At 42.5% G+C, this 23,640-nt stretch overlaps 1 protein-coding gene across 4 annotated transcripts in view; it reads left to right on the plus strand.

Annotated features, from left to right (window-relative positions):
• The window catches only part of LOC141799093 (arf-GAP with coiled-coil, ANK repeat and PH domain-containing protein 3-like), a 110,919-nt gene that overhangs the window by 55,606 nt on the left and 31,673 nt on the right, over positions 1 to 23,640 (plus strand). For all 4 annotated transcript variants that reach the window (XM_074681184.1, XM_074681186.1, XM_074681183.1 and 1 more), the window contains exons 3-9: positions 390 to 509; positions 3,047 to 3,100; positions 19,091 to 19,149; positions 19,422 to 19,605; positions 21,132 to 21,176; positions 21,290 to 21,385; positions 21,765 to 21,839. In XM_074681184.1, the coding sequence (XP_074537285.1) occupies positions 390 to 509; positions 3,047 to 3,100; positions 19,091 to 19,149; positions 19,422 to 19,605; positions 21,132 to 21,176; positions 21,290 to 21,385; positions 21,765 to 21,839 (633 nt within the window). The remainder of the gene's footprint in view (positions 1 to 389; positions 510 to 3,046; positions 3,101 to 19,090; positions 19,150 to 19,421; positions 19,606 to 21,131; positions 21,177 to 21,289; positions 21,386 to 21,764; positions 21,840 to 23,640) is intronic.

Genomic DNA, 23,640 nt, shown 5'->3' on the forward strand with positions numbered 1-23,640 from the left:
CAGATCAGCAGCAGTTGGTGATGATGTCACACACTGATTAGGAGTTCCGTGCAGCTGGTCATGTGACCAAGCAGAGGAAATAATACATGGTATCAACTGTGGTACCTCTAAGAGGGTCAGAAAGGGATGAAATCTTGACAGTGGAGGTGAAACCGGCATGAGGGATATCATCATACCTTCCATATGAAGAAGAGAAACTATCTAAACTCATTTTTCAGACGCACTAAAGCCGTGTGTCTGAATTCCCTCATGCTGCTCGGCCTGAACCCTGTAATTAGACGCTGTAAAGACGTCGGAGGAGCTTCATTGAAAAATAACAGCTTCTCTTAATGTGTGGTGAAAGTGATACCCTCATTAATCGCCCTCTCATCGTCCTTCTTTCCTCACAGCTGGTGAAGCTATGCAGCGGGATGATCGAGGCGGGGAAGGCGTACATCAGCGCCAACAAGCTCTTCGTGAACGGGATCCGGGATCTGTCCCAGCAGTGCAAGAAGGACGAGATGATTTCGGTGAGGCCTAAATCTCTGTTTTTGTGTCATAATGTGAGGTGACACTGAGTTCCTCCTTGAGTTGGTGGGCAGAGGTGTGTTTCTGGGTGTGTGAGTAAACCTGGTGACTAACGGATCAGTGAACCAGCATCACTGCACGTCTGGAAACTTTCCTCTGGCTCTGCTCGCAGCACAAACCTCTCTGACTGTTTTCACTGCTGCTGACACTGAGCTCTATTAAAAGCCTTCTTGGCCCCGGCCGTATGACTAATTGTGTGTTTCTTATTAAAGTCTTGTTCGTTTTAGTAGTTTCCATTGTAAAAAACAGAAGAATAGGATTAACCCCGCAATTAAAGTTCCTCTGCGCGGGCAAAGTTCAGAGGAAAGAATCCAGGAAAGGACAGAAACGCACCAAACTTTGACGGAAATAATTGATGGTTGTATTTTCATGATTTTATGAGCTTTTTTTTGCTCTCATAAGAAATGACAGCAGCAGTTCTGGGAGAGTTTGTTAATAATACTGAGGCACAGAGGGATGTTTTGTTGGATTTCTTCCTGTGAATTCTTCATTTTGTCAGAGATCTTTAAAATTTGAGGTTCTACAACTGAAAAAGACTTTTTTGTTAAACCTTTTTTAACATTTTAACTTTTTTTAAGGTCTTAAATTTAAGCAGGCTTTTTGACCGAGGCCTGTCTTAATACTTTATCCAACGGACATTGTCTCATTAGCATGAATAGCGAGCAAGAAAAAGGAGAAGAAAATGGTAAAATGCAACTTTAAAGACACTATTTTTAGATGAAAAGTAAAGGAAATACCTAGTAGAGTCATACTATGATGATGCAGAGACTTAAAGGGATATTCCAGCATTTTTGAGCTGCAGGGAGAAACAGCACAAAGTCAAGTCCGACTCGTAAGCTAAGGTTCTTTTCAACCGCCAGAACTAGCATCTAAATTTAGTTCCAGGAACTAAATTAACCCTTGAAAACAGCGCTGCCTGAGTAGTACTTTCCAGATGTCAGGGAACTTTTGGGGGCGGAGCCTGCACACTGATTGTTTCTGATTGGTGGAGCAGCTACAGTGTTTTTATTTCTTTATTTCCCCCTCCCTCGATCAACAATCAGATGACCCCCAGCTGTGATGGTCTTGGTTTAGTACCTCCTAACCAATGGTCTTCTTAGAGCCTGTTAGTGTGAATGTCTCTGTCAGCTCTCGGTGTTCCAGTTTAAAGAGTGACCCTGTAAACTGGAGACCTTCAGCTGAACGTGTCAGTGGATATCCAGTTTACAGCAGGGGTTCAAACACAGAAGAAGTTCTCAGGAACACATCCTAGTTTATCAGGATCAGGATTTAATGGTGATCTAAAGCTGTTTGAGAAGGATGCTCTGTCCCCAAGCTTTTCACGACAGATTTGTCCAGTGTTTCACAGATTTAAGCTATTTTAGGCTTTTTGAAATGGCTTCAACTATCTGTGAAATAACACAGGATTAAGGCCTTTGTTGTTGTCTTACTGCCCCCTACTGGTCTGGTAGTGTTTTGCAACTACCTTTATTTTTTGTCCCCTAACAAGGGATGCACTGATCCAACTTTTCTGGTTCTGATACTGATACTGATACCTGGGCTTTGGGTATCGACCGATACTGATGTGATACCATGTTTGATAATAACCTGCATGCCCTACTGAGGGATAAGACTGGTAATGTTTTAGGTAAAAGGCACAAAATAAATAGATGGAATACTGAAGTTAATATTTAATTATAAAATATTCAAATGTTTACCAGAAGTTTGGTAAAAACAAAGTTTCAAAATGTGCAGAAATTAATTTTCAACTGTAAAATATTTTACCTTGTGGACTGATAATTCAGCATTCCAAATTAAGTATCCAAGAGCACCGGTAAAATAGAAAAGGGAGAAAGCTGTTTGCCTGGATCAGCACCATGGGTCGGCCCATTCCCACCAATACCAATCCAGCTTGAGGGGCACTAATCCACCGATACTCGATACCTGGATCGGTACTGATCCCTACTTCTAACATCACTAGCCTGATTTACGCAATCCAACCAGGTCTCTACAGGAACTATGCGGTTCCTGGAATTTATTTCTACCAGGATTTAACAACTGTGTGGTTGAAAAACCCAATAATCCATCTCGATTTATCTGTACCATGCCCAAGCATGCTTCAACCCTAAAGTCTGTTTCGTTTAGCCAGTTTTTAACAATAGCGGGGGCGTTAAAGGGCTGTCGACCACTTAAAATTAACCAAAAAGTCACAAAAGTCTTAGCAGAGCTCTCTGTGTCTCATTGTGCTGACTCTGGTAATGAGACGGCACGCTTTGGATGGCCTGCTGTGACACCACTTTCTCAAAAAATTGGAGTATCACTGTTAGATACTCCAATCAGCTTTAAAGCATGAGAAACTTGGTGAAATATGTCTCACATTTTGTTTTTTGTTAACTGCCAAACTGGCTTTCATTTATTTTTGTTTTGTGTTGTAAAAAAAGTTGTATTTGATTTGAAAAATGTGCTGAAACTCTTTTGTGATATTTCCTCTTTGTTCCAGGAGTGCCTGGAGAAGTGCGGTGAAAGCCTTCAGGAAATCATCAACTACCACATGGTAAGAGTTTCAGACTGTCCTCACGCGCCCCTCACACAGCAGAGAGAGAGAGACGGGGATTTCATCCTGTCGTTAGATGAAACATTAAGCTGCATTTATTGTCCTCGCGAGCCTCCGTTATTCCCACAAGAACCACGTGGAGGTCAAGCTGCGTTTGAAGGCGTCCCCAGTGGACGTTTTCTTCCTCACACATGATTTCATCTTTTTGTTCATCACCGTGTAGCTGTCAGTCCCGTACCTGTCAGTCAGAGCCGCAGCACGTCTGAAAGAGCGAGGGACCAGAGATCCATTATCATGTGATGGGAGGGAAAAGCAGGAGAAGGTGAGGAAGGAGGAGGAGAAGAAGGGTGTGACAGAGAAGCAGGAGTAGAAGGAGAGATAGGAGAAGGAGGAAAGGAAGCAGGAGAGGGAGAAAAGGAAGCACGACAGGGAGTAGGAGTAGGGAGTAGTAGAAGAGGAAGGAGGAAAAGCAGAAGTAGATGGAGACAAGGAAGAAGGAGAAAAGGAAGCAGGAGAGAGAAAAAGAGCGGTTGAAGGAGAAGCAGGAGAAGTGGTGAAGGAGAAAAGGAAGCAGGAGTAGTAGAAGACAAGGAAGAAGGAGTAAAGGAAGTAGGAAAGGGAAGAAAGGAAGCAGTAGAAGAACGTAAAGGAAGCAGGAGAGGGAGAAGGAGAAACAGTAGATGAGGAAGGAGGAGAAGAAGAAGGGGGGAGAAGCAGGAGAGGTAGGAGACAAGGAAGAAGGAGGAATGGAAGAAGGAAAGAAATTAAAGGAAACAGTAGAAGAAGAAAAGGAAGCAGAGGAAGGAGAAAAGGAGTGGTTAAAGGAGGAGAAGGAGAAGTGGTGAAGGCGAAAAGGAAGCTGGAGTAGTAGGAGACAAGGAAGGTGGAAAAAAGGAAGCATAAAAGGGAGGACGGGAAGCAGGAGGGTAGAAAAGGAAACAGGAGAGGGAGAAAAGGAAACAGGAAAGGGAGAAAAGGAAGCAGGAGAGGGGGAAAAAGCAGTCATATGAGAAGAAGAAGTGGTGAAGGAGAAAAGGAAGCAGGAGAAGGAGAAGCAGGAGTAGTAGGAGACAAGGAAGGTGGAAAAAAAGGAAGCAGGAGAGAGAGAAAAGGAAGCAGTAGGGGAAGAAAAGGAAAGGGGAGACAAAGAAAGAGCAGTTAAAGGAGAAGGAGAAGAACTGGGGGAAGGAGTAAAGGGATCAGCAGGAGTAGGAGGAGACAAGGAAGAAGGAGAAAAGGAAGCAGGCAAGAGAAAAAGAGCAGTCAAAGGAGAAGGTGGAAAAGCAGGGGAAGAGAAAGAAAAGCAGTAGCAGTAGGAGACAAGGAAGAAGGAGACAAGGAAGCAGGAAAGGGAGAAGTAGCAGGACGTGTCAGTCAGAGCTGCAGTGCGTCTGAGGAGGTCGCTCAAAGGACAGAAACAGAAACAAGGATGAAAACTGAAAAGTGGAAATCAGAATGAGCTGTTTGGCATCAGCAGAGGAGATTCTGTTCTTCTTGAAGACCCCGGCCCCCCATGCCCCCCCTGCCCCCCATCCTGGTCCTCAGAGACCCTTTGAAGCCCATTAGCTTGGACCCGATGTGTGTTTAATAAAGCCGTAACGTGCTGAGCATGTGTGTCGATTGCATTCCTCTCTGAAGCTGCAACAAAGATGTGTCCCCTCACACACACACACACACACACACACATTCACACACACGTGCACTCAGAGTCTATAGGCAGAGAGGGGTCAGGGTTACAGATGGAGGGTTAATGGTCGGGGTCGCTCAGCCAGCCGTGGATTAGCTTTAGCCTTTAGACAGTGCTAACCTTGACATGTCACAGTGTGTTAACATATGGCCAGGAGATGTGTGTGTGTGTGTATGTGTGTACAGTATGTATACTGTAGGATGTGTGTGTGGGGGATGGAGGCTGAATCCTGTGTGGATAAACTGGGTGTAGTAAACAAACACAACGCATCAAGCTGTCGTACATGGGGCGCCTGGCGGTCAAATCAAACCAGGGCTGCGTATAAAAAATTAGCTTAAATTAAGCAAACAGATAATTCTGACAGTGTTGTCGTTAATTTTAGATTAACACATCTTTAATGAGATTAAAACAGTGGATTATTAAGTAGCTGAATATCACAATTACAAGGAGGTGGAGACCAAAACGGAGGTAAAAGAGGAGCAAATACAGTGGGGGATATAAGTATTGAAAGCGTCAACTTTTTTCTCATTACATTTATTTCCAAAGCTGCAATTCAAACTAAATTTCTACCAGACATTGGTATTAGCTCAAATAATCCACACATGAAAAGAAATCACAACGTTCAGGTCCATAAATAATGATTATGGTGAATTAAGTACGATAACACAGGAAAAAAGTATTGAACACACCATGGAAAGGCTGTATACTTTGGCAAGGAAATGCACCATACCACCTGAAATCTGTCAGTAATTATTACTTGAACTTCCAATTAGTGCAAACCAACATCAGCTGGGCTAGAGCAAATTGATGGTCCTAAAAAAAATGTGTTTTTTTCACCAAGCAGTTAAATATGACACACCTCATGATGGGTAAAGGCAAAGAGCTCTCTGAAGACATTCACAACCTGATTGTTGCTCAGCATCAGAATGGAACTGGTTACAGACTTATATCAAAGCACCTGAATATTCCAGTCAGCACCGTTGGGACCATTATTCACAAGTGGAAGAAGCACCACCTTACCACCAACAGGCCACACACAGGAGCTCCTTGAAGATTTCTGACCAGGGAGTCAGAAAGATAGTCAGAAGAGTACTCAACGAGCCAAGGACCACCCTGAAAGTGCTCCAGAAAGACTTGGAGGCAGCAGGTATAATTGTTACAGAGAAAACAACAGGCAATGCACTCCACTGCCATGGCCTCTATGGACGCTCAGCCCGCAAGACTCCATTCCTCAAGAAAAGGCATGTTGAAGCTGGTTTAAAGTTTGCTGAACAACATCTTGACAAGCCTGTAGAATACTGGGAGAATGTTGTCTGGTCAGATGAGACCAAAACTGAACTTTTGGGCTGTCATACTACAGACCATGTTTGGAGGAGAAATGGCTCTGCACATCAGCCAAAAAACACTACACCAACAGTGAAGTTTGGAGGTGGAAGCATCATGGCATGGGGTTGTTTCTCATCTCATGGTGTTGGCAAACTTCATATAACTGACGGAGCAATGAATGGAGCCATGTATGGGGAAATTCTTGATCTGAATCTGCTGCCATCCACCAGGATGATGAAGATGAGACGTGGCTGGACCTTCCAGCAGGACAACCATCCAAAGCACACGGCAAAGTTGACTCTCAAAGAAAATCAATCTGCACCAAAGAATATTCCAGATTTAAAGACAATCTGTGCAGAGGAATGGGCCAAAATCACACCTGAGCAGTGTGGGCCATTAGTTCAAACATACAAGAAGCTTCTGGAAGCTGTCATTGCAAACAAAGGCTTCTCCACTAAGTATTAGATGAGTCTCAGTTAGCGTGTAGATCAAAATATCAAAACTGATTTTTCTGTGGATGGAAATGTTTCTTCCTGCTTGTTTCAGCTCAGAGCGTCAGGGTTTCAGGGCGTCTTGGTGTGTCCGTCAGACTGACAGATTCTCTGTTTGTCAGCCTCAATATGTCACATGTCAGCGAGCGTTAGGGAGCGCTCTCTGGCCTCAGACCAGCTGGCCTCATCTCCTGGAAGCTCAGCTGCAGCCTCCTCTTTCCCCCTCCATCCATTAGAGCCAAGACCGTGACCGGACATGAGTTTGATTGGCTCTCAAAGGTTTTCTTTGTGACATTCATGTTAAAGCTCGCCGACGATGTGAAGAGGAAGAGGAGGAGGAGGAGGAGGAGGAGGGGGGAGAAGTGCGAGACTGAAGCGATGAGAGAAAATCTCCTGAGATCAGATTTAATTTTGAAGCAGCAGCATGAAGAGCCTCGTGATTCACTTCCATGAAACACTTTTAGCTGACTCCAGAACATTCTCTGTTGACATCTTTTACATGTCGGTGTTTAAATCAGAGAGGACACGCTGTGCATTAGAGTGAGCAGCGCTCCTGTAGCTCAGGGACCGCAGCAGCGCCGCCATGAATAAGACATGATGATGGTTATATCTGCCACTCGTGACGGACGTCCCTCTGTGTGCGCGCTGCGCCGTACAGCTGCCACTGCTCAGCCCGCCGCACACACTCAGGAATACGAAATAACACACACTAACCCTGGTATCTGCTCTCACATCTAACGTCCATCCAAAGATCCTTAAAACCTCAACAAGAGCTGAAAGAGTGAGACCAGAGGGTCAGGCAGTCCTCATCCTCTGAACCAGAAACTTCTCAAGGTCGCACAGACTTCATCCTGACCTTCAGGAAACCTCACAGCGCAGGAAACTTAGGTTTGATTATCTTTAGGTTCATCTACAACCAGCTCCATTATCATGTGATGGGAAGGAGAAGCAGGAGAAGGAGAGGAAGGAGGAGAAGAAGGAAAAGGAGAAGTAGGAGTAGTGAGAGATGCAGAAGAAGGAGAAAAGGAAGCATGGGAAGGAAATAAGGAAGCAAGAGAGAGAGAAAAGGAAGCATGAGAGGGGAAAGGAGGAACAGAAGAAGAAGAAGGAAGAAGGAAGGAAGCAGGAAAAGGAGAAGCAGAAGTAGCAGGACACAAGGAAGAAAGAGAAGGGGAAGCTAGAGTGGTAGGAGACAAGGAAGAAGGAGAAAAGGAAGCAGGGGAGGGAGAAAGAGCAGTTTAAAGGAGAAAAAAGGAGAAGTGGAGGACAGAAAATAGAAGGCAGAAGAAACGGAAAAAGGAAGCATGAAAGGGAGAAGAAGACAGAAGAAGGAGGAGAAGGAGAAGCAGAGGCAGGAGAAAAAAGGAAGCAGGAGAAGGCAAAGCTAGAGTAGTAGGAGACAAAAAGGAGGCGAAAAGGAAGCAGGGGAGGGAGAAAAAAAAGCAGGATAAGGAAAAAAGGAGGCATGAGAGGGAGAAGAAAATCAGTAGAAGCGAAAAGAGGAGAAGCAGGTAAAGGAGAAAAAAGGAAGCAGAAGAAGGAGAAATGGAAGTAGGAGAAAAAGATAAGGGAGCATGAGAGGGAGAAAGGAAGCATGAGAAGGAGAAAGGAAGCATGAGAAGGAGAAAGGAAGCAGGAGAAAGAGAAAAGGAAGCATGAGAAGGAGAAAGGAAGCAGGAGAAAGAGACAAGGAAGCATTAGAGGGAGAGAGGAAGCAGGAGAAAGAGAAAAGGAAGCATGAGAAGGAGAAAGGAAGCGGGAGAAAGAGAAAAGGAAGCATGAGAAGGAGAAAGGAAGCAGGAGAAAGAGAAAAGGAAGCATGAGAAGGAGAAAGGAAGCAGGAGAAAGAGAAAAGGAAGCATGAGAAGGAGAAAGGAAGCAGGAGAAAGAGACAAGGAAGCATTAGAGGGAAGAAGGAAGCAGGAGAAAGAGAAAAGGAAGCATGAGAAGGAGAAAGGAAGCGGGAGAAAGAGAAAAGGAAGCATTAGAGGGAGAAAGGAAGCAGGAGAAAGAGAAAAGGAAGCATGAGAAGGAGAAAGGAAGCAGGAGAAAGAGAAAAGGAAGCATGAGAAGGAGAAAGGAAGCAGGAGAAAGAGAAAAAGAAGCATGAGAAGGAGAAAGGAAGCAGGAGAAAGAGAAAAGGAAGCATGAGAAGGAGAAACGAAGCAGGAGAAAGAGAAAAAGAAGCATTAGAGGGAGAAAGGAAGCAGGAGAAAGAGAAAAGGAAGCATGAGAAGGAGAAAGGAAGCAGGAGAAAGAGAAAAGGAAGCATGAGAAGGAGAAAGGAAGCAGGAGAAAGAGAAAAGGAAGCATGAGATGGAGAAAGGAAGCAGGAGAAAGAGAAAAGGAAGCATGAGAAGGAGAAAGGAAGCAGGAGAAAGAGAAAAGGAAGCATGACAGGAAGAAGGAGAAACAGTAGACGAAGGAGGAGAAGCAGGCGAAGGAGTGAAAAGAAAGCAGGAGAAAGAGAAGCAGGAGTAGTAGGATACAAGGAAGAAGGAAAAAAGGAAGCAGGAGAGGCAGAAGGAGCAGTTTGCAGGGGAAAGGGGAGAAGCAGGGGGACTGAGAAAAGGAAGCAGGAGAAGAGGGAGCAGTTAAGGGAGACACTGGAGAAGAAGGAGGAGGACAGGAGAGGGAGAGGGAGAAGGAGACACTGTGGAAGGAAGAGATAAAAGGAGGAGTAGGAGAAAAAGAAGCCGGTAGAGAAGCAGGGGAAGGAGAAAAGGAAGCAGGAGAAGGAGGTGAGGACAAAAGGCGTATGCAAAGGCAAATCCGATGCAGGAGCGGTAGGAGAGGTCATAGAAGGAGAAAAGGAAACATGAGAAGGAGAAACAGTAGAAGGAGAAAGAGGAGGCAAGTTAAGGAGAAGCAGGGGAAGGAGGAAAGGAAGCAGGAGAAGAAGAAGAAGAAGGATGAGAGGTAGAAATAGAAGAAGGAGATATAGAAAGCAGAAGAGGGAGAAGGAGAAGCAGGTGAAGGAGCAGAAGGACAAAAAAGAGAGGGAGAAGAGGGATGAGAGGAAAACGGGAAACAAAACAGCAGAAAAAGGAGGAGAAGGACAAAAAGATGGAGATACAATACTTTTATTTTGGTAATTTTATTCAAGAAGAAAAGGAAATGGCAGAAGGAGAAGGAGGAGAAGGAGAAGGTGGAGGTTAAGCAAGTGAAGGAGAAACAGGAGAAATAGAAGCAGTAGAAGCAGAAAGAGGAAGAAGAGGATAAAGGTCCGTGGCTTTTATTTTGGTACTTTGATCCAAGGAGAAAAGGAAACAGGAGCAGGGGGAGGAAGGAGATGGAGGTCCCAGGCTTTTATTTTGGTAGTTTTGATCCATCGCTCAGTTTTTTCTGGTTGTGTAATCTTTGTTTTGATGAACCCAGCAGGTCAGAGCTCAGACAGGAAGTCAGCGCTCTGTCTGAGGAGCAGAGAGGAGAAGAAAGAGGAGCAGAGAGGAGAAAAAGGAGGAGCAGGAGGAGGAAAATTAAAAGAATTTCTCTTTCCCTAACCAGTCGACTGGAGAGGTGTGTAGAAAGCTCAGACGTGTGGACGTTAACCTGCAGGGAGGACTGAAGACCTGTGGTGCTAGCTCTGCTAACTTTAGCCACATGCTAAACTGAAGCTGCTGAACTATAAGTGAAGTCTGTTTCCCCTGAAGGCCAAACGTGAACTCCATCCGTCCTCTCGAGCTCATATCTGTGGATTCTTCTCCTCTTAAATCACTTTCTGGTATCACTCTGAATAACAACCTATCAGTCAGCTCTGAAAACACAAACACAGACGGCTCCACATGTGTTTGAGCGAACACACGGACGGGAACTCAGACAAGCGAGCGCTCACATCCAAGAAAAGTAGAAAAGTAGAAAAGACTCTTGGCGCTCGCTTCCCTCCATTTCCTGGTGTCCTGGCTCTCTTTGCCGGTCCGGTACCAGCGCACAGCGGAACAAGCAGACTGTGTTTGTGTGAACGTCAAACACACGCCAAGTTGAGTCTTTCCCTTTTTCCAAAGATTTCACAACACGTCTCTCTTAAAGCCGAGCTGGAGCACGAACAGAATCAGGCCAAGGTTTTTAACACTCTGTGTTTAATTCAGGCATGAAACTCCATATGAATACTCCATCAATTATTGACTCGCGTTTGACTCTCGCAGCATCCATTAGAAATGAGGAGAGGAGGCTGAAAGAGAGACGAACGGCTCCGCTGCCAAGTCTTAAAGAAGTCAGAGCGGCGTTCACATAAAGGACGGATGGAGCTCACAGTATGGAGAGAGGAGACGTGGATTTAGGTCATAAACACATATCGTTTACGGTTAAATGCATGCATCATGATTTTTTGATGTTTCTCTCCTCATGCACCCAAAACATCCAGACTATAGGAAGATTAGAAACATGAATGTGGACTTCATTATCAAAAGAAATCACAAAAATTAGAGAAATAATGCAACAGATACAAGAAGAAAAATGGTGAATCTGCTCCAGAGGTGACAACAGTCATATTAAATGAAAGAAAGGGCGTAATAATAGAGGCTGTGTCTGTGTGCATGCTGAATGACTGTATTCCCCTGTGGTATGCTAACGCTGGTGTCTCTCAGTTATATTTGGAAACTGGAAAACAAAGCAGGAAGTTTTTTTCTTCTGTCTGCATCTGCAGTTGTTCCCATTCCTCTCAGACTGTAACTGAATCCTTTGTTTGAAAAGGTGAAATATGTGGAAATGTGTCTTCAAATGGAGCGTAGGAGATGGACAGGGACGCAGACGGACAAAAACTGCAGTTTGTGTCTGTGCTTCATGACCCCTGATTTCTTCTTTCATATAGAATAGAATAGAATAGAAAATGATTTATTTATCCCTGAGGGGAAATTCAGGAGGAGTCACAGCAGCAATCAAGAAAACAAAAGTAAGAAAGTGTATAGAAATAAGAAAATAGATGCTGACAGCTTGTCCATCATTGTCCAGTTCAGCCAGTCTCCACCTCCACAGGGTCCAGGACTGAGCTTCTTCAGCAGTCTGTTCAGTCTCTGTCTCCTGGATCCTGTCTGCTCACAGCAGGTGAAGCTCTTCCAATGTGGCGTTGGTGTCTGGTGTTAGCTCTGTTAGCCATGTCTGTGAATAGCATGATGCTACTCTGCCCTGTGGTATTCCCTCTGTTGGTGGGTTAGCACGGCTAGCTGGTCCATCTTATTGGAGATAGATCTTACGTTCCCAATAACGATGGATGGAAGGACAGGTCGTCCTCTCCTCCTTCATCTCACCTTGTGGGAAACATCAGGCCTAGCACCACTTAGCATTGACATGCTACAGGCTGCTAACAAAGATGACAAAATAGAGATAAAAAAATTACAACAAACGTACAAAGAAGACAGAGCTGTTGCAACAGGCACCCACAATGGGGCGGCGCCTAGAAACAACATTTCCAAAGACAGTGGTGGGTTAGGTTGCATTTGTAAATGTCAAGGTGTCATAACAATGATATTCCCAAACAATGTCAACTTTCCTTAAAAGTTGACACAATTGATTCAATGACACTTAGGCCTGGACTTAGCTCACACCTGAGAACCAGCACGTCGTCCTCACCTCCTTCTCCTCACCTTGTGGGAAGACATCCGGCCTTGCACCAGTTAGCATTGACATGCTGAAGGCTGCTAACAGCTGAGTTCTCATTTCAATAAATGCAGCCATGGTTACATGTAGGATCTCCAGACAAACACAGGAGTAAAAATAGTAAAAATATCACTGAAGACACAAAAAGTTTGTTGTCCACAACCAACAAAATAACCAAATGCAAAGATGACGAAATTTAGATGAAAAAATGACAACATACGGACAAAGGAGACAGAGCTGCTGCAACAGGCACCCACAATGGGGCGGCGCCTAGAAACAACATTTCCAAAGACAGTGGTGGGTTAGGTTGCATTTGTAAATGTCAAGGTGTCATAACAAAGATATTCCCAAACAATGTCAACTTTCCTTAAAAGTTGACATAATTGATTCAATGACACTTAGCTCACACCTGAGAACCAGCAAGTCGTCCTCACCTCCTTCTCCTCACCTTGTGGGAAGACATCAGGCCTTGCACCAGTTAGCATTGGCATGCTACAGGCTGCTAACAACTGAGTTCACATGTAAACAAAGCAGCCATGGTTACATGTAGGATCTCCAGACAAACACAGGAGAAAAAAATAGTTAAAATATCACTAAAGACAGTACAAGCTGTACAAAGTAATGATCCACACAAAATTCAAAAATGATGTAAAAGAGATAAAAAAAAAAAAACAAGAAACGGACAAAGAAGATAAAGCTGCTGAAGCAGGCAGCCACAATTGGGTGGCGCCTAATAAAAACAGGTTAACAACTCGTCCCTGGATCTGGATATAAATAAATGAAAATTAGTAAAAATGTAATGTTATGTGATGTCAATGTACTGTTTTGTAATATATTATTGGCTCAAGTGGGCCATCTAGTGCCTTGGAGTGGTTACAGTATTATTCTAAGCTGTTTGGAACCTTGCCAGTGTTATGAAGCTAGCCATGGGCCTGTATGTAACTTTTCTTTAGTTTGCCTGTGAGTTTTTTAACATTCGGAGCTTTCAGTATTTTCTTTACAAAGACTAACTGTGATATGTTTCTCACAGAAGTTGAAATTCTATTCTGAAGCCAAAGTTATACTAATGTATGCTTACCGCTAGCATATCAGTGCAATTTCCCTTATACATTAGCACCAAGCTAGCGCTTTTTTGTCAATATCGTTTTTGGTAAATAAGGAGATCTAAACCATGTTGAATTTGTTGAAAAGTGATGTGGTGTGAGAGATTAATGTACATTTCTTTTTGAGTTCAGTAAAACTTGAAGCTGAAAATTCTGAATCAGAGTTTTCTTGGGAAACGTTATCTAACTGCTAAGCTAAGATAGCTCTGGAATACTATTCAACCTAAATTCCCGCAGCTCTGGCATAATGTAAAGAATCAATAAGGGAATTGTTAAGTATTGATGGGTTGAAACATTTATCAATTCTCAACAGGAACTGGTTTTTGATTCCCATCCCTAATGATAAATGTAGTTTTGTGAGCATATATAGGTCAAAACCAACATCTACACCCCACAGACTCCCTGAAACGTCTGCCAAACTTTCTGAACAGTCTTAAAACAAATCTTCCTCTTGCCCCAGCTCGACATCTTCCTTTCTGATTTGACGGAAAAGCTTTAAAGGTGTTTATTTAAAACTCAACATAATGACTGGATCGGTTTCATGACATCAGTTTGTGCCCCGACACGCTGCAATAAGAGGGAGATTAGTAATCTCACAGTAGTTCATTGTGAGCGATCTTAAAGCCGTCTCATTCCTCTGCTCTGATATCAGCTCATTGATGATGTGCCAGATATCACTCACCCTCTGACTGAGCTCTTCAAAATCTCCAACAGAGTTTCCTTTGTCCTTCACATTCCAGCTCTGTGGTGTGTGTTTACGCAGCGGTTAAACGTGAGATTAAAGTGTCGGGATGGTTCAGGAAAGATTTCTAATCCAAACAAAGAGGAATATGGGTCATTATTCAAAGAGGAGTGAAAGTCTGTTGAGTCAGCACAGGAGCCCTCTGGGAAAAGGATCCTCCTATGGTTCAAGCTGGCATTAAAGAGTTAGCATGACAACATCCTTTCAGTCAGCACAGAAACACAGAGCTGTATTATAGCAACCAATCCATGGCTTCCAAAAGCAAAGGCAGCTATTAGATTCACTTTTAGGCAATACATTCATAAATGTAATTAGTTCATAAATACTTGTGTATTAGATTTTGCTATGTATATATGTGTGTGAATTTGCATCTCTGCATTTATTCAGTTTGTCTCACCCCTGCCTGTACAGGATGCAGGATTTGTGGTACAGGTGGCTTTTTAAAGTCTTATAGACTGCTGCACAGTTTTTTTTCTTTTTCTTCTAAATCAGGTTGACCTGTTATAAGTTGCATATAATTTATTCAGTAATTTAGTAATTGATAATTCCTGTTTTTTTAAATATATATATATATATATATATATATATATATATATATATATATATATATATATATATATATATATATATATATTAGTTTTTCCTTTTTTCTGATTTTTTTCCTTTTTTCTGTTTTTTTTTTTTTTCCTTTCAACATGAAACACATCTCAATACAAAAATTAAAAAAATATATAAAAAAATAATTAAAAATAAATAAATAAATTAAATAATTTATTAAAAAATGTAATTAGTGTAATTACCAGGGAAAGTAATGCTTGGGTTCCTTTTTTTTTTTTTTTTTTTTTTTTTTCCTTTCAACATGAAACACATCTCAATACAAAAATAAAAAATATATAAAAAAATTAATTAAAAATAAATAAATAAATTAAATAATTTATTAAAATATGTAATAAGTGCAATTACCAGGGAAAGTAATGCTTGGGTTCCTTTTTTTTTTTTTTTTTTTTTTTTTTTTTTTTTTTTTTTGCAAAACCTTAAGTTTTGCAAAAAAAAATTCCAGCAATTCAGTACATATGAAGATGCGCTAAAATTAAACCCATGAATGATGCAGGCTGACATCGCTAAAAGTAAACGCTTCTTTCCACAGAAGTGAGTCAGGACTGCAAAGGACTGACCACTCATTTTCTGAAGTTACTTCTACAATTAACTCAAACTACAGTTTAATCTCACAGTAAATGTGTGAATTCATCCTAATCTCATGTAGACTGTAACCTGTTGGTGGAGCTGCTGTCTGGTTAGGGGATTAAAAACACCACAGATGAACCAGTGGAGACCCTGAATCTTCTTATTTAATGTTAAAACATTCAGGTATTTCACAGTATTTCTCAGGTTTTCTCATGGTTTCTGTAAAGTCAAACTGCTCACGCTGCTTCACACCCCACAGAGAAACAACCTGCTGCATGTCGTCCCTTCAAAGTGGGGTGTCAACTTCCCACAAAGCAGCTCAGGAATGCCGCAGGCCGCTCTCCCCACAGCGGCTCACAAACACCGAGGTTTGCCCGTTGACTTGTTGATGGCATTTAAAGATGGCAGTTCTGAGCTAATCTTACACCCGTGTGTTTACGGCTGTGGATCCTGTTTTCAGTCTTTGCATGTTTGTGGGGTTTGTGCTTTTCTTGGAGGTTGTTAAACTGCAGCCAGAAAAACAGATTCACCGCACGTGCCCAAACAAAGCTGGACTGGGTGGACTTTAAACAGGAAACTGTTGCACAGCCTGGCTCGGTCAGCAGGGGGAGCTCTGAGAGGTCTGGCTTCAGCTGGCATGAATCTGCCTCTGGTCCAGCTCTGTGGTTTCATAACAAACAAACAGGAAGTGAGGGCGGCTTGTTGATCCTGTCTTACGCTCATTCAGACTCTGAGTTTATAGAGCCGTAAAATGAGGCCATAACCCGCCATTGAGACAAACACGCCGCTCTAAAAGTACACGCTGACCGCTTCCCTGTCTGCTTGTTTTTTATTCTGAGGCCTGGTCAGCTCAGAGTCATGTATACTTATTTTTTATGGCGAGTGTTCAACGCTTACGACTGCGTCAGAAGAAAAGTGTCTTACTCATCGTGATTCTGTGCCAGTAATCCCTGAGTTAAAACAGCCGTAAGCTGAGTTTTGAACAGCCCTGCAGAATCTCCCAATCCCCTCATGCAGCCGTAGATCCAATTATTCGGGCAGGATGAGGATGCAAACGCTTTAACCGATCCCGTTGCTCAGTTGTGGCGAGAGCACATGGTTCTCTGACAGTTTGTGTGTGCACCCTGTGTTTCCTCTGCAGTGTCACCCTCCTCTCCTCTCCTCGCTTCCTCCCTCCTCCCTCCCTCCCTGCCCGAGTGACCTATTTAGCAGCAGTGATCACAGATGATGTGCTCAGAGGGTGAAACAGAGGAGGAGGGTTCTCGAATGTTAAACACCTAACCAAAGGCGCGGTGTTATTGTGTTCAGGCGGGTGTGTTCGAGGCAGGGTGACATTCCTGCACCGTTCATTTCTCCACAGGCTGATTTGCATGATTTGCATGTGGAGGAAAAGATGAGCTCTGTCGCCCTCTGTTGGCCAAAAACAGAATTTAAAGAAGCTCTTTGTTGTTTTCCCTCCAAAAATCTTCCTGCATTTGATTATTTCTTCTTTGCATGAGTACAAATGTGCAGAAAAATGTGTTATTTCTCTATTTTGGGGCTTCATTTGGCAAAGTTGAAAGAAGAGACTTTATTTTTTTGTCTTGTCTGTTCGAAAAAATAAACATTTTTCAGCTCTCTGCCACTATTTTCTCATCTTTCCTGATCTTCTTCGGCTGCTTTTTTTTTTTTATAGATTATCAGTCCAAATCCTCAAGAGCATCATTATCTCTACATAAAACTACTACACTGATGAACTGAAACCTCAGAATATTTTGAATAACACAGAAAAAACAGAGTTTGATGGATTTATAAGCTCAGAAAAGTGTTTTTTATTGGCCTCTAATCGAGACTCCATGTGGCATAAATTCAACAAGATCCTGGAAACATTCCTCAGAGAGTTTGCTCCATATTGACATGAAAGCATCACACAGTTGCTGCAGATTTGTCGGCTGAACATCCATGATGAGAATCTCCAGTTCCACCACATCCCAAAGGTGCTCTATTGGACTGAGATCTGGGGACTGTGGAGGACATTTGAGTACAGGGAACTCATTGTCATGTTGAAGAAAGCAGTCTGAGATGATTCCAGCTTTATGACATGGAGCGTTATCCTGCTGGAAGTAGCCATCAGAAGATGGGTACACTGTGCTCATAAAGGGATGGACATGGTCAGCAACAATACTCAGGTAGACTGTGGAATTTTTTTCTTTTTTTTTCTTTTTTCTCTTTTCCATTCTTTTCTCTTTTCCTTTCTTTTTTCTTTTTCTTTCTTTTTTCCCTTTTTCTCTTTTTCCACTTTTTTCTTTTTTCTCTTTTTTCAGTTTTTTCTTCTTTTTTCTCTTTTTTTTCTCTTTTTTTTCTTTTTTCCTTTTACTCTCTTTTTTTCTTTTTTCCCCTTTTTTCCAATTTTTCTTTTTTCTTTTCTTTTCTCTCTTTTTTCTTTTTTTTTTCTTTTTTCTCTTTTTCTTTCTTTTTTTTTCTTTTTTCTCTTTTTCTTTCTTTTTGTTCTTTTTTTCCCTTTTTTCCAATTTTTCTTATTTTTCTTTTCTTTTCTCTCTTTTTTCTTTTTTCTCTTTTTTCTTTTTTTTCTTTTTTCTCTTTTTTTTTCTTTTTTCTCTTTATTCTTTTTTCTTTTTTCTCTTTTTTTTCTTTTTTCTCTTTTTTTCTTTTTTCTTTTATCTCTTTTCCTTTCTTTTTTCTTTTTTCTTTTTCTTTCTTTTTTCCCTTTTTCCCTTTTCCACTTTTTTCTTTTTTCTCTTTTTTCTGTTTTTTCTCTTTCTTCTTTTTCTCTTTTTTTATTCCCCCCCTTTCTTTTCGTTGTTTTCTTTCATTTTTTTTGTCCCCCTTTTTTCTTTTTTTTCCTTTTTGTCTTTTTTTTCCTGTGGACTTCAAACCATGCTCAGTTGGTACTAAGGGGCCCAAAGTGAGCCAAGAAAATATCCCCCACACCATTACACCAGCAGCAGCCTGAACCGTTGATACAAGGCAGGATGGATCCATGCTTTCATGTTGTTGAGGCCAAATTCTGACCCTACCATCTGAATGTGGAGCAGAAATCCAGACTCATCAGACCAGGCAACGTTTCTCCAATCTTCTATTGTCCAGTTTTGGTGTTGCTGTGTGAATTGTAGCCTCAGTTTCCTGTTCTTTGCTGACAGGAGGGTCACCCGGTGTGGTCTTCTGCTGCTGTAGCCCATCTGCCTCAAGGTTGGACGTGTTGTGTGTTCAGAGATGCTCTTCTGCAGACCTCGGTTGTAACCAGTGGTTATTTGAGTTACTGTTGCCTTTCTATCAGCTCCAACCAGTCTGTCCATTCTCCTCTGACCTCTGGCATCAACAAGGCATTTTGTCCCACAGAACTGCTGCTCACTGGATATTTTCTCTTTTTGGGACCATTCTCTGTAAACCCTAGAGATGGTTGTGGGTTAAAATCCCAGTAGATCAGCAGTTTCTGAAATACTCAGACCAACAACCATGCCACGTTCAAAGTCCCTTAAATCACCTTTCTTCCCCATTCTGATGCTCGCTTTGAACTGTAGCGGATCGTCTTGCCCGTGTCTACATGTCTACATGACTAAATGCATTGAGTTGCTGCCATGTGATTGGCTGATTAGAAATTTGCATTAAGGAGCAGTTGGACAGGTGTGCCTAATAAAGTGGCCAATATCTGGACAAAATGTTTACTGGCCTCTCCCATCTGTTTCTTTTTGATTTTTGTACTGTAATAGTTTTTTAACTGGAGGCCTCTCTCAGTTTCTGAAAACACACTATTTCTTCTTCCTTTACGATGGTACATACAGGTGTTATGTGCAGAAATCTTAATGCTTTTCAAACACATGATTAATTAACTTTAATGTCTCTTGTTTCCGTGTCTTTCAGATCCTGTTCGATCAAGCCCAGCGCTCTGTGAAGCAGCAGTTGCACAACTTTGTGAAAGAGTGAGTCACCTGACTGTTCAGCTTCATGAATTATTCACCACAGGTAGACAAAAAGCCAAAGTGCACAACCTTTTAAAGAGGAGACTCACCCCTGTAACCTCTTTAAAAACCTTTTTGGAGAGTTGAAATATTAAAGAGTACAACCATTTCGCCGCTGAGACACTTTGTCGCAGACGTATCATGAGCCGTGCAGACAAAGTGGGTTACCTGTGGAGTCACGGTGGATTTTCGAGGACTCTGGATTTGAACGATCTTCTTTTTCTTCTTTTCAGGGATGTTCGAAAGTTTAAGGAGACGAAGAAGCACTTCGACAGGGTGCGAGAGGACATGGAGATCGCACAGGTGAAGAACGCTCAGGCTCCCAGGAACAAACCGCACGAGGTGGAGGAGGCCGCCGGCACGCTCAGCATCACGCGCAAGTGCTTCAGACACCTGGCTCTGGACTACGTGCTACAGGTGAGTGGGTCCTAAAACTTTGGACGCGTTTTAATCAGAGAATCAGACGTGACGGTTGTAAACAAAAGACTTAATTTCCTGGCGTTCACATGAAACCATCAAGCTGGAGGTTTTCAAAAACTACACTTGGTCCCAGAGTTTTCAGAAAACATTGTTTTTGCAACCGAGAAATCCTGGATCCTGTCTGCTCACAGCAGGTGAAGTTCCTCCAATGTGGCCCTGGTGTCTGGTGTTAGCTCTGTTAGCCATGTCTGTGAATAGCATGATGCTACTCTGCCCTCTGGTATTCCCTCTGTTTCTGGGTTAGCACAGCTAGCTAGCTCTTATTGGAGATAGATCTTACGTTCCTGATAACGATGGATGGAAGGACAGGTCCATGTCGTCACTTCTTAGCTCACACCTGAGAACCAGCACGTCGTCCTCACCTCCTTCTCCTCACCTTGTGGTAAACATCCGGCCTAGCACCAGTTAGCATTGACATGCTACAAGCTGCTATTAGCTGAATTCACATGTAAACAATGCAGACATGGTCACATAAAGGATCAACACAGGAGCAAAAATAGTAAAAATATCACTGAAGACAAAACCAGTTTGGTGTCCTTGATCGATTGACATTAATATCTCTGTCCGTACAAAGAGGCAAAACTGAAAACGATCGCCTCTGAAGCTTGCAATGCCAGGCCTGGCCCATAAGTGTCAGGTTAGCAAAATGTGAAAACCACAGAAGAAGTACGTCATGAGCATGCACAGTCAAAAACAGGAAGAAGAAGCAGTCAACGGAGCGAGGAGACGGCGAACAAAAAAATACAAGAACATTACATTTATTTGTAGAGCTGTAATGAGGGCAAACAGAGCAGGTGGTCCAACCTGTGGCCTTTGGTTCCACATCATTTCCTGTCTCTCTGCCAGAATATCCCAAATAATAAACTTAAAATAGATAAATGAATCAAATAAAAAAAAATTTCTTGCTTCATGTATTTATTCCCACCTTAAGGATTAATCTGTTTTGTACAGTTGGAGGACTGACTCTTAGCCTGCAGCGTCATCTCTTCGTCCTCCCGTGTGACACTTCCCATCTCTGACTCCTCTCTTCATGTGCGGCGTGCGTTTGTTTTGCCCACAAGTCGTCTCCTCCTACACGAGCCGCCTGCAGGAGCAGAGACGCTGATTCAGTGCGATCGCTGTCACGCCTGTGTCCTCTTTCTATTCCAGCCTCTTTCTCTCCGCTCCCAGACGTCTTTTCAGTCTTAATTGAAAGCGTCTGGAGGCAGAAAAGGTCGGAGATGTGCGGCGTGTATGAGTGACCTCTTAAATGTAGCACAAAATGTCATTTAGGGTTTACAATGGGAAGATGAGCCAGAGGCAGTGTGTGAAGTTGTCCTGATTAGACGATCAGAAATGCACAGGATGGCCACTAGAGGGAGCTATCCCAGTTTCTGGAGGGTTTAAATTATTTGTTCTCTTTAGAAAAATCTAAGTCTGACACTTTTATCCTCTTTTAGAAACCACATCTTTGTTTTTTCCAGATCAACGTCCTCCAGGCGAAGAAGAAGTTTGAGATCCTGGACGCTGTGAGTGAATCCACACAGACGCACGTGCAGCTCAAACAGACGCTCTGTTTTTGTTTTTGTTTTTGCGTCCTCTCAGAAATCAAACCTGTTTTTTTTTCCTCTGTTTGGTCCAGATGCTGTCCTTCATGCACGCCCAGTACTCCCTCTTCCAGCAGGGCTACAACCTCCTGGATGAGATCGACCCGTACATGAAGAAGCTGGCTGCTGAGGTGAGCGCTGTGCCGATCTGAATCGATTTGATCCTGGTTTGAACTATCGATGAGGAGCTGTTGTGTAATCCAGCGTGTGGGTTCAGGCGAGGCGACTGACGTGTTTATAATCTGCGCACACTCTGAAATTAAAAGCCTCCTCTTTTCACACACACATCGTCTGATTTCGGGGTCAGTGGGGTGTCACAGCGCGGGTGGATCGATGCTGCGTGACGAAACGCTCTGACCTGACCCGACCCTGACATCAGAGGTCTACCCCGTCTCTGGAGAACGTCGCCGTCAGCCTCTCTGAATACTTGTTGACATGTTTGAGTAATTTCTCCTCCTGGCATGTACCTGAACTTGTTTTTCATATTTTCTGTCCGTGTGACCGGATCAGCTGGATCAGCTGGTGATTGATTCAGCCATGGAGAAGAGGGAGATGGAGCACAAACATGCAACCATTCAGCAGAGGGTGAGTGCCGGTTTTATCTCCAAACACTTTGAGAGAAACATGCAGGACGTCAGAGGCTCCTGAATTTAACTTGCTGAGCTTTTAAAAGATGAAAAATATATTTTCTGCATCCATGTTTTGTTAAATGGTTATATCAGCTGTTATCAGAGATCCCCTCTGGGTGTAATCGTGTTCCCGTCTCACCTCCAGGCTCCAGTCTGCCACTTATCCTCGTACATCTGTTGTGACTGGGCCGGGATTAGACCTGGGCAGCTGGGAAGTGTTTGATTAATCCCTCTAACCAGGTCCAGGCATCGATTTAAGCATTAGAGCAGGTCCAGCTAAGTGTTTTTAAGACGTCTTTATCCAACTGTTGTCTGCAGGAAATGCTCAGCACTCACAGCACAGCACAAAACGCTGATGGTACATTTTTTAAAGGTATTTTCAGGCACGCTAGAGTCAGGTCCATGTGTGTTTTTATTTTGATGCTTTATGGCTTTAACACTGTGGACACTGAGTTTGTTGTGATTGAAACTTGACGTCTGTTTGTGGGTCAGACACTGCAGCTCTCACCTAAATGACTCAATACTGTTGGATACATTTTTTATTAATATTTTTAACTTTTTATGATCACCAGGGTTTGAATCCTAAAGATTTTGCTTGTTGTGACTTGCCCAATATTGTGTGTCCCGTGGGATTTAGCCATTGTGGCAGTTGGAGTGGCGATACTGAAAAGTGTGGTATTGATCTGATACCAAGTAAACACAGAACCAATACGGCTGATATCGATACTTTTTCCTCAGAAAAGCAGCTTCTCAGCAGTAGGGATGGGTACCTTTCACATTTGAAACGATACGGTACGGATGCCCGGTACTGTATCGGGTACTGGTACTCAACGGTACCAATTTTTTGGTACTTTTTTGTGTTTAAGTGGTAAAAAATATCAATTAGGTTGTGTTCATGTCCAGCATGGAAAATTGCCTACTCTTCCACTCTCTCACAGTCACAAGGATTAGGGATGGGCACCAAATTAGGTACTTTTATAGGTACCGACCAAATTCTGTCAAAAGTACGGGGTACCGATTCATGTAAAATCAAAAGGTACCATGTTTAAGTACCTAAACATTTCCTTGTGACTGTGAGGGAGTGGAAGAGTAGGTAATTTTCCATGCTGGACATGAACACAGCATTGTAATGTTATATATTCAGGAATAAATATGATAAATTAAAAAGAATTTACATTTTATTATGAAACAAATTGATATTTTTTACCACATAAACACAAAAGTACCGAAAATTGGTACCGTTGAGTACCGATACCGATTGCCAGGTACCGGGCATTGGTACCATATTGTTTGAAATTTGAAAGGTTCCCATCCCTAACAAGGATACATTTAGGAACCTAAACATGGTACATTTTGATTTTACATAAATTGGTACCCAGTACTTTTGACAGAATTCAGTTGGTACCTATAAAAGTACCTGATTTGGTACCCATCCCTACTCAGCAGCATCCATATTTCAGGGCTGAGGTTAATATCTTTGTATAGGTTTATATATTTTTAGTAACAATAATATAATCTATTTAGATATATTTCCACTGGCTTTATTTTAGGGATGCACTGATATGAAAATTTTGGATAACACCGATTTCCGATAATAGTATTGCTGTTTTGGCCGATAACCAAAATTTACCGATATCAATATTGGACAATTAAAACACTTAAAGGGGTTGATTATCGATGTAGCTGTAAATGCTTGAGACTTTTTTTTCTGAAAACCAGTCATGTGTCCCCCTGCTGGCCATTAAAAGAATGCAGCC

This window comes from Halichoeres trimaculatus, unplaced genomic scaffold (genome assembly GCF_033239565.1).
Source record: "Halichoeres trimaculatus isolate MK-OKI-2021-1 unplaced genomic scaffold, fHalTri1.1 fHalTri1_scaffold_11, whole genome shotgun sequence".
NCBI lineage: Eukaryota > Metazoa > Chordata > Actinopteri > Labriformes > Labridae > Halichoeres > Halichoeres trimaculatus.